The sequence below is a fragment of the Pagrus major genome, chromosome 23 (assembly GCF_040436345.1).
Source record: "Pagrus major chromosome 23, Pma_NU_1.0".
Classification (NCBI taxonomy): Eukaryota; Metazoa; Chordata; class Actinopteri; order Spariformes; family Sparidae; genus Pagrus; species Pagrus major.
The window spans coordinates 9,630,688-9,641,549 of record NC_133237.1 but is presented as its reverse complement, the minus strand read 5'-3'; the positions used below and the strand labels follow the sequence as shown (position 1 = coordinate 9,641,549).

Sequence of the window (10,862 nt, the reverse complement as noted above, 5' to 3'; positions counted from 1 at the left end):
CATTATTCCTGCACGCCAGAGGTGGCAGCCAATTGAGCAGATAGGATCTTAGATGCCCGCCCTAGATCCTACAACAGCCAGTGAGTGATCATGTAGACAAGTGACCCACTCTTTTTTCTTTTTCCTCTCTCCTGAGCCACTTACACACCAACCTTCAGATAACTGATGCATCATGTAGCCAATGAGATTTAATGTGTTTTGCTCTTTGAATCTGAATCTGAACTTTACATCTTCACATCCAGCTGAAAATGAACTTCAGCACACCCCACTTTCTCTAACATGTTGTAAGGTATTTTATTGAGGGACAGGATAGTGAAACGCTGACTTTAAGTTCCCCCGTTAAGCATTTACTCAGTGTTCACTGTTATCCAGGACTCTGTTGTTATTTCACATTTTTGACCCTTGACTACAATGTTTTACTGTCCCTAAAGAAAACTGGTGCAACAGAACACGCATTCATGTCAACTCGAATAACGTCTGTGTCTCTGCTCTGCTGTGTGTCTATGTGGACTGATGTTAGAAAGCGCAACTGTAGATGTTGGCAAAACGCAGAAAGACTCTGATGTGTGGCTGAAATGAAAGGAGTGCACATAAATCAGGTAAATACCATAAAACATTTCATTTCTCTCTATCAGTCGGGCTGGCAGCCCTGTTGGCTGGATGGGCAACGCGTGTAAAATCTGACGGCACAGATTAATCTGACCAATCCAGCCTTTTTTGGTCCATAGCCAGTCGATCGGTGTATCTTTAATATGTGTATTTGCCAAAATGTCGAACTATTCTTGTAATAGTCTGTGTTAGATATTTGATCTTCATCTTCATCTGTACATTTCTTAATTGAAAAGAAACTGTCAGCACACACACACACACGTACAGTCAACAAACAAATGCTATGTTTCTTGAAAGATTTATTCAAACAGGACACATGGGCCAACGTCGTATGAGTGCCTATAGACATTTCAGTCAGTTAGTCAGTCAAAACTTTATCTATATAGCATTTTGTATGCATGAAAATTCGGTTCATATCCCTTCATCCCTAAAAAAAACCTCTAGAGAAATTTTGACTTGAGTTACAGAGAGCGACGTCAGATTGCCCGGTCTGCTTTTATATCTATAAAAAGCCCTTATATAAGCTGAGTAGTCAACAAATTTCACAGCAGACAAGTGGTACAGCATACATATATACACAAGTAGTACATAGCAATCCAAGGCAGCCTATTGCTGCCCAATACAAATTATCATGAAACAACGCATGATTTTTTTTTTTTTTTCTTTTTTTTTTGCAGATGCAAAAGCTGTACAGGAAATCACTGAATCTTCCTTTCCGTCTTTCAGCTAATGTGTTGGCAAAGCACTTGGATACAATGCAATATCTTTTTAACATTAAGTACGTGAGTGCATGTATACCATACAGTGTAACTCAAGAGATCACGAGCATCGAACATTTGACATCCTCTGGTGGTTAGGGAGGGTGAGTGGGGGGGGAGGGGAGGGAGGGTGCGCAGCCATGAATCTAAAATCTGGAAGCACTTTCCATCAGTCAAATGAACTTTTTTTTCTTTTTTTCTTGTTTTTGACAGCAGGAGCTTAATCCTTGAAAAAACACAGTACAAAAAACAAACTCGACAGAAAACAAAGAAACAATTGAACCATACACCATAATCTATATATTGCTAGGGATCATGGAGCCCAAGTATGTCTACCAGGTTGCATTCAGATAACCTGCGGTAGAATACTTGCATTGTTTCTTTTTATAGAGAGGAAGTTTTACAAACAACAGTCAGTTAGCTCTGACATGAGCGAGTGACGCCATAGTCTGTCATCAATCAGGAGAGATTGAGTAAACGCACTCTAAGCTGATGATCCAAAACAGTCTCAGCATTCTCACTGTTTTGGATGGTTCAGACATCAGTTAGGTGTACTCAGTTTCTCCTGATTCAAGGCTTTTGGTCCTGTTTCGTACCACAAATCGTGGACATTGTATGGAAGATATAATTAGTGTTACACCTCTGTGGCTCCTGTGTCTTGTTTTGTGTGTGTGCGTGTTTGTGCATGTGTTCAAGTATTTACATCGTCCACAGCAGAGGCAAAACTGTGGCTCATCAGAGGCTTTTCAGTCCAATTTATTCAGCTTCACCAACTGTTTTTACAGGCAGTCCTCTGCCTGAAGGGAGTCAGTAGTCCATCCAGCATTGATGAAAAAAATCCTGGATTCCAACCACAGGGAAATTAACTCTAAAAGGTTTTTACCAGCACATCCGCATGATTGTGTCTTGTGACTGTGGCACCTCTGATGCGGATCTCCAGAAAGAGCAAACCGATATTCAAGAATCAGCTCCTCACAGAGCTCATTTAAACCGCCAGCCAATCACTGTGAGCCGTGCCAGCCGACAAAATTTGAGGAAAGCTGTGAAGAAGTCGTGAGTCTCTGCAGGTTTGCTGGTAGCCTGTCCTCAGGCTCTGTTTGTCCTGTACTGTAGGACGTACTGTAAATCCTGTAGCCAGTGTTGTGTCAAACCTCCGGCGCTGTTTGTATGAATGGGTCCTGCTCCTCACAAGACCCGACCACAACAACAACAGTGTTGAAATTGTGCGATTCAGAGCAAAGACCGACTCCCCCTTTCATCTGCAGCCTTTTGAAAGCTGGTCGTCTGAGCACATCAGAGAGATAAAACCCAGAATTAATGTCTTTAGACGACCCAGACAAATCTGAATGAAAAACAACCATGGCCGTATCAGCTTTGTCCACGCAACCCAATTTCTCTTTACTGTCTCATCTCCTTCATCTGCTCCCAAGCCCTCTGCCGAGCCAACTCTTTTGCTCGGCTCTCCCTTTGGTTTTAACACCCGCGCCCTCATTAGCACCCACCCCTAAACTCGGAGCAGGGCTCCACATAGTGAGACACACGGAGAGATAAGGATGGGGTGAGGACGGTTGGGCGCTTATTGCTTTACTGACGCATATTGCTTGTTTACTCGCTGTCATTCCTCGTTTGTTCTCAACCTCTAATGCATTCCGAGTGATTAAGGACAGACCCCACAGAATATTTTGGTAGGGCTTTTAGAGGCCAGAAAACTTTTTCGTATGAAGTGACCCACTTAAAGTGTGGCACCTCGTGGGAATAAAAGTCAAAGAGAGAGGGTAGAAGAAACCTGCTGTAACATGGTACATTACATACTGTGCAGTGCTGGCAAGAGCATAAGCGCAGATGTGTTTGATGCATATTCACACCATGCATATCCCATTGATGCTTTTGTATTCATGATCCCCATTCTCTGCTGATCCCTTATTACAAAAGCATGCCAGCGGCTCCGAGCGCCGCTCCAACAGCTTGCCTTACAGGTTTTTCACATCTTGGAGAGGTAAAGCAGAGAAGCCATTGCAGCATTACAAACAAGCATAATATTGCTAATTTATTCTCTCGTTAAAGTTTTACTCTGTTGCCCATTTTGTTCTCCTGTGTGCACTCACAGCTCCATAAAATTGAGATGCAAATTGGGGGAATTTGGGTGAGTGACATTTCAGCTTGGGAGAAAATTGAATGGATTCAAAATTTAAAACAGCTTTTAAGTAAAATCCACTTGGTTAATTTTTAAGGTGGCGTGGAATCTCCAGATGTGAATAATATATCGCAAAGCATCTGGTCGATCATGCCTCAGCCTGTGTTAGTTTGTGTGTGATCGAAATCGCTTGCATGTGTGTGAGCGCGATGGCGTATCAGGGAGTGAACTCTGCCACGCTGTGACGGACTCTTTCATTAATTATAGTTCTCACGCACACACACATGCAAAGACGACCCAGTGTGAATATCATGATATACAACAGCTTGGAGCACCGGGTACCAAACAACCAGAAGAGTGCTTGGGACCCATCACTCAGCCCTCCATGGACGTGGATGCACAGAGGGATGTCGGGTGGGTGGAGGACAGTCTGCTAGGGAGCACAAAAAGAGAGGGAGAGCTAAAGAGGGAGAGAAAGTGCTAAATAGCGTGTGACTCTGGTAAGCGCTGCTGTTTGATTAGGCTCCACCACCTGTCTGATGTGCCCTAGCATGTGCCAGGCATATGCACTGCGGCAGAGCTGGTGTCCTCATGATAACAAATGAAGGTGAATTCAATCAGTGAGTCAGACTTGCTGTTCTGCGGGGGAGGAGAAGGTGACAATATGTGGTGTGGAGATTTTTTGGAGGAGGAGAATATGTAGACTGAAGGCATCAATAACCAGCATCGGACGAGTTATTTGAAAAATGCAGTATATTACTCATCAGTAGAAGTAATAACCTGCATTACTTGTTACATTACTTTGTCACTCAGCCAAGCTGCATCGTTTAAAGGTGCATTTTGTAAAATAAGGCCAGATGGGGCAGCATATGACAGGAGAAATTGTGTTACAATGTTAATGACAAACAAAGACTGTTTATCTCAAGTTGGAATGAAATGTGTTTTACAATGATTTAGCGAGGCCTTGTCTTAGTTCAGTAAAAGAGAGAAACTTGAATTCAGTTCTGTTTTCTAAGGAAAATAGATTTGCATTGTCCTGTCCTGACATCCTGTCCAGAGTTTATTTTTTTATGTATTACACTAAAAGCTAAGAAAGCTTGTGAAACATAGAAAACTCCCAGCTGAAACTACTAAGGGCTAGCGGACCACTTCCTATTGCAGTACAAAGTGGTACTGCGGGACAGGACAGGCTGTGGCTAGCTAGTTAGCATGCTTATAAGTAGACATCTCAGCAGCACAGTACATAGACGTCTTTGACATCATGTCAACACTGTGCATTCTCGTGAGAATGTATATAAAACAATAAAAGCTTCTGGCCATATCTTACAAATTGCTTCTTCATAGAGGATTCCTGTATATGTCAACCTGGTGAATTTCCCATAAATGCAGCTATTGTAACTCTATGGGTCAGGCTTACTTTGCAATCACCATCTTGGTTGTAGACAGTGAATCAACCCCCAAATTGTCAAAGTAATGGAGCACTACTGGGATTACTAACTGTAATAAAATGATGAATTTTAAATTGTAAAATTTGACCATTTTCATGCCAAAGAAACCGGATGTGTTGAATGTGATAGATAGCATTTAAAGCAGGTGCCAGCAGTCATTCATTTGTGGAGGTTAAAGTAGCTACTTCATTTACTGGGAGTGGAGTAAATTGCACAGCACTGGCAGGTGGCTTCGGCCTCACAGATTACGTTAGCATAGCAGCAGCAAACACATGCATCAAACAGCTGTGCTGAGGTAAAGCCATGCTGGGAAAAGGTGTTCCTGCAATGCATCAACGCTTTTTCTTCCCACATTGTAAAAACTCTCTGTGTTGTTAATAATTAGTGTTTGATTATGAAATAATGACATGCAAACTTATGGACCTGTCGCCTTAATGCAGTAAAGTGGATCTTTGTGTATATATTCATATATTCATTTCACTTCCTGAGACAACCAGAAGCCTGTAACAATATGCAGCACTGGCTGACATTTCTCTGACAGAAACCCAGTCCCATCTGTAAAAGCCAGAGAGGAAGCAAGAATGCAATGACTTTGTGATGACCTTTCTGAATACATGGACACCTTCGCCCTCTTTTCAGGGACACATCCTGGGTTTTCTTCAGAGGTAAACATCCACAATGATACAAGAGACGGTGACTGAAACGAGCAGCTCAACAAACCGTTACAAATACCAACAAGAGAGCTTGCGTATTCACTTCCCCAGTTTCTGAGGATCAGTGCGTGGAGAGTGGAGTCTGTGTCTGCTTGTGTGTCAGTGGGGGGTGCCTGTGGTCTCTGACACTGCTGGGAACCTTCTGTAGTTTTTGACAAGTGTGTAGTGTGTGTGTGTGTGTGTGTGTGCATGGTTCAGATCCTTCTCATCTCATTTGCCCCTGGAATGAGATGAATAACCAACCCCCTCCTCCTCCCACCCCTGCCTTCCTCTCTCTGGTATGAATTGCCAGGCTGATATCTCACTCTCCGGAGGGGCTGGAGGGCAACGAGAGCTGACAACACAATGGCATTGTCTCTGCTGATGGGGAGCTGAAGTCTTAGGGGAAACACTCCCCTACATCAGCCTTTCTGACGGACTCTGAAAAAGCGGGGCCGGGGGCGGGGCTGGTTTGTGGGGTAAAAAGCGTCTGCGTGTGGGATTTGAACATTTGTGCGTGGTGGAGTGGTGCTACAGAGCCAGTGCAGAGTGTCAGAGAGGTGAGAGGGGACAGAGAGGAAGAGGAGAAGGAGAGAGGTGTGCCAACACACTGAGAGGCCACTCAATTATTTAGAAGAGCCGCCGGGTTCAAAGAGTCACAGCCAACACCTGCCAATCCACCACCTTCACAGCTTATCTGCTGCTGCTGTTTTGATCCAGCGGTCTTAAAAAGTAGACAAACATCACTCACATTATTAATATTGTTGTCAACAACGATGAGGAAAATGCAGAGTTAAAAAAATTCGGATTATACACGATATTCGCTTGCTCCCCTCTCGCCATTACGGCTGTGGATATAAAAGATATCTGAGCATTTCTTTCTACTTCCTCTTCTGTCTATTCACCCGTTCATCCCCATGTTCAGACAGTGACCTCTGTCTTGCTGTTGGTGGGCAGTCCCTTGTGCTTGGGGTGCATGTGCGGCGAGTGGCCGTAGCCCAGCGGCTGCGAGAAGAGCTCGGGAAGTGTCTCGATGCTGAACTGCCTCTTGTTGGAATAGGCCTGGCGCCGGCTGTTCTGCTGGTGCAGCGTCTGGTGCTGCTGCTGCTGGATGGGGTGGTGCTGCTGCTGCTGGAGGGTCATGTGGGAGGCCACCGGGTGCTGGATGTGGCTCTTACTGGGGTCCCATGCTTTGAACGCCGAGCTGGAGGTGAGCGGGTGGGTGTTGGTCTTGGAGATCTTCGGTTTGGGGATCTGGGAGGCATTGATGGTGATGGCCAGTGGCGCGTGGATGTCGGGCGGTGGGAGGAAGGGCTTGTCCTTGGGGTGGAAGTTGATTGGCTGGAAAGTGGGAGGGGACTGGCGGTGGGTGTAATCTACCATCGGGTAGCTCTTGTAGTAGTCTCTCGCAGTCGTGTCTGGATGATGGGAGAGACAGTGGAGGAAGAGAAAAAAAGGAAGAGACATGGTTAAATTATGATGGTGAAAAGTCAGCTATTGATAAAAGCAATCAGTGGTTTTTGTTGATGCGAAGCTGGCAAGGTGGCAGGGTCCGCCAAATATAAACAAAGTAAAACAGTATGGAATTGTGTTGTTCTTTAAGGTCAGTTTGTTTATTCAGTTCATTCAATCATGAAAACAAAGAGAGTTTGTTTATTTAGTTTGTTTAGGGATACAAGAATCAGTCAATGAAGATCTTTCTCTTCTTCCCCAAAACTACATAGTGCTCCTTTAAGAGTAAGCCCATAAAAGGGTGAATAATGTCATGTTGCATTTGGAAAAATGGGTAAACTGCAACGTTACACTTAAAAGAGCTACACAGTTACATTAGTGGTTGGGCTGACAAGATAGGTAACATTGACTCACAAATCACTTCTGCATGTTGGCAACTGCATTACTACTTTTAGATAATTTAAAGTTTGGCCTGAGTCAGTGGGCCAAGCAGGTTCATTCATACACTGGCATATGCTCTGTTGTCCGTCCATGATCATAGTTTAGCTAAATGTTATGATTATAAGTTGTATTTTTAAAAAAGACAAAATGTGGGGTTGCAAAACCATGACTCTGCACCTCCCGACTGAATAATGGGCATGCATTTGCTCCACTTGCTCCATTGCTCAGGCGTCAGTGTGTCTGTGTCCATGAGGATATGAGTGTTCCATATTTATGTGTTTGAGCTTTGAACCGTCTTCACACTGACCATGGAGTCAAAAATACCAACGGCACCGGGGAGAAGCAAACAGAGGGAGAGAGACAGAGGAAGAGGAGAAATAACCCACAAATGTAGGGAAAAAGCCCTTTGAGTGAGTGTCGGGCAAAGTGGGAGATTTGTAGGGAATAAAAATAGAGCGGGTTCAGCGTGTCGAGTCAGATTAGAGCAGGCTCCCTCAGTGGAACTCGACTCTGCTGTTCGGTCATCACCACTATACCCCCGGCATCACACACACTCTGCCCTAAAGACACTAACAACCTTGTTTGACTAGCCTCATTTTATTGGCTCCTTCTTCCTGGAGAGAAATAAGATTAAAAACTGAGATTAAAAAGCAAAAACATTATGTTTTGTTGCTGGTATATTTCAATATGGTAACATCTGTCTTCCTTGTAAGACAACAAGAGGCAGCTTGTACTACATGTTCATGACTAGACACATTTGTCTGTGCTCTGTGTGCCTGATCTTATCATTATTACACTCCAAACAAGAACATGATGATAAGATTATGTCAACAGTCCGGTCAGAGATTTATGAGCAGTTGTGTTGAATTTGTTGTAATGAATGTCAGTGAGTGTTGCTGGTTTATTCGCGGGTGTTAATGCATGCATGCGTGACAGAGAGAACCGTACCCTGTGCTCTTCTGAAACATTCATCTGAAAGCATATTTTAGGTGCTTTATATTTGCACCATTGGGCCGCTTGAGCTCCAAGTTTTGTGCTTGCAATTACAGGAAAATAGAGGAAAGTCTTTGAACAGTTTTCAGATAAACACCACTAACAGAAGTCATCCATTAATGACTTTATCTACTGCAGTTTTTCCCTTTCTAGCTATTGCTGTCGATTCATTTCCAATCATTTATTCTACTCAGGACGACTGAGAACATTTTCTGATATTTGTGCTTTCAGGAAACACCTTGAGGAGTAGTCTCACATTCACACATGTGAGGAGAACTGTCCAGCGCTATCACCGTCTGGTAATTGCTTATTGAACACTTCAAATGTGGGCCCAGTGTGTTAACTGCAGGGCACCACAGCAGCAGCTGTGGAGGAAGGAGACATCGGCAGTAATCATTCACTCTCTCCGTAACCAGAGATTTAAATGCAATCCTGATTTTCTCTACAACCACGGAAATTGTTGTGTAACTGGATATTTTTCCTCATGACACGACAAAGCAGCCGAAATGTAATTTTTAAACAAAAAATGGTTGATTGATGAAAGATGTTTAATGTTTTGAACTATTTCCATCGTCTATTTTTCTGGTCAAGGAGAGGACCTTTACCACCTAGATGGTGCAAGAGAGCAGCTGAAATGTTTAATACATCCCATGAATGAACATGTCACCAGAGAATACTGCAGAGGTCTTTAAAGTTATAATCCTTAAGGTTCTTATGAAATCAAAAAATGACTATTTATAGTTGGCCTATTTCTGCTATAGCTATGAAATGTATTTATATTCAGTAATTTTCTCTCTTTACAGCAGTTTTTAATTGGTTGTGCTGGATTCAGATGCTGGTTGCAAAGAGAGCATCCTTCTGCTGCTGCTTCACAATTAAGAGCTTTCAACTGGTGGAATATGGGGAGGCACAGGAGCTACAATATATTTGTCACGAGATAAGCGCTGACCATGATCAGTTATCAAAGTGCAGCTACAAAACTAGACAAGGTCATTTTCTGCATTTTTTGAACAGCGGACCAGGACAACTAAGCGCCTCTCCATCAAAACAATGGAAAGAAAAACATGTAGTTTGATGATCTGTTGAGGTAGCGTGGGATCATGGGAGCTTTGTTTGAGACTCGAGACGAAATGTTCACAGACGAGATGTCTTCTTTCCTCACTTTCCCCACAGTATCATTTGATATTTTTACAGATTTCTCTTGGTTTGAACGTTGTCTTGGAATGTTAAGGATGATTTAAGCACACAAATCAGCAAAATACAATGCATAACAAAGGTCTAGCTGTTTATTGTGATTGTAATGGTGAAATGTTACATATTATGTCTTTAAATTGAGAAGCACTTTAGTGCCACATCAAGTAGTTAAACGTTTAGACCAGGGCTGCCTGAAGTAGGGCCCATGGGCCAGCCATAAGGTTTGATTTGGCCTGCCATGTTTCTAGCGAAAAAAAGTAAAATTAACTTGATAGAAAAAAAAATATGAATCACTGTTTTTGCTGGGTTTTTGTCAGACAAAATGCTCTTTATGGATACCTAATTATTATCAATTATTTTTCAGAATGGTTTTGTGCAGAAGTCAGCCAATTAAGGCTTAACTTGGGATCCTTGTACGGAAGCCCAAAAAAGCTTTTACATTAATCACTTTAATTGTGCAAATTACAGAGATTTAGGAGGCATAACTCGTATTAACAAAGCAATAATCATTGTGTATTGTGTCACGATATTGATGACTTAGAATGAGGAGCATGAATACTAAAACTGCTTTGCTGTCATTTAAAATTTTGAAGATAGGGATGAACGTGATGAGGATTGGGGTGCAATATGAATGTGTGTGCATTTGTGTCTGTACATTCATATATTTACATGTGTGTGCGACTGCATGTGTGCCGGGCATTGTGCAACAAAGAACACATTTACATACGTTCTTTGCACATTGAATAGGGAGTAAGCGGCTTGATTTGTACGCGTCTTTGCTGTGAAGTGCATCACAAGGTTCTGGCAGCTTTTCAGGCTCAGTTGACGTCAGCAGGATTGCTACAGATAGACAGACAGGATTCAGGTTTAATGTACAGAATGCTGTAAAACCCCTGCGTTTTAGGAACGTGGTTATCACTTGTATGTCTCTTTTTGGAGCAGCTCTAAAATTCGAGAGAAATTTGGTTCAAATCTCTGGACAGGGCCGGAGAATCTGGGACGGTGCAGAAACAATGAATTAAACACACTCTTCCTCCCCACAACAACTGCTGTTGCTGTCCATTTGAGTATTTCCACACATGTTGCCAGCAGGAGCACCTGACAGCGGGGTCCGCTGTGACTGTATTATGCGCCTCCCTCT

General features: G+C 43.0%; 1 protein-coding gene across 1 annotated transcript in view; it reads right to left on the bottom strand.

Moving 5' to 3' along the window:
• Positions 1-5,891: 5,891 nt before the first annotated feature.
• The window catches only part of LOC141019931 (protein shisa-9), a 102,855-nt gene continuing 97,884 nt past the window's right edge, over positions 5,892-10,862 (bottom strand). Inside the window, exon 6 of the mRNA XM_073494968.1 lies at positions 5,892-7,123. Within this exon, the coding sequence (XP_073351069.1) occupies positions 6,563-7,123 (561 nt within the window). The 3' untranslated portion in view covers positions 5,892-6,562. The remainder of the gene's footprint in view (positions 7,124-10,862) is intronic.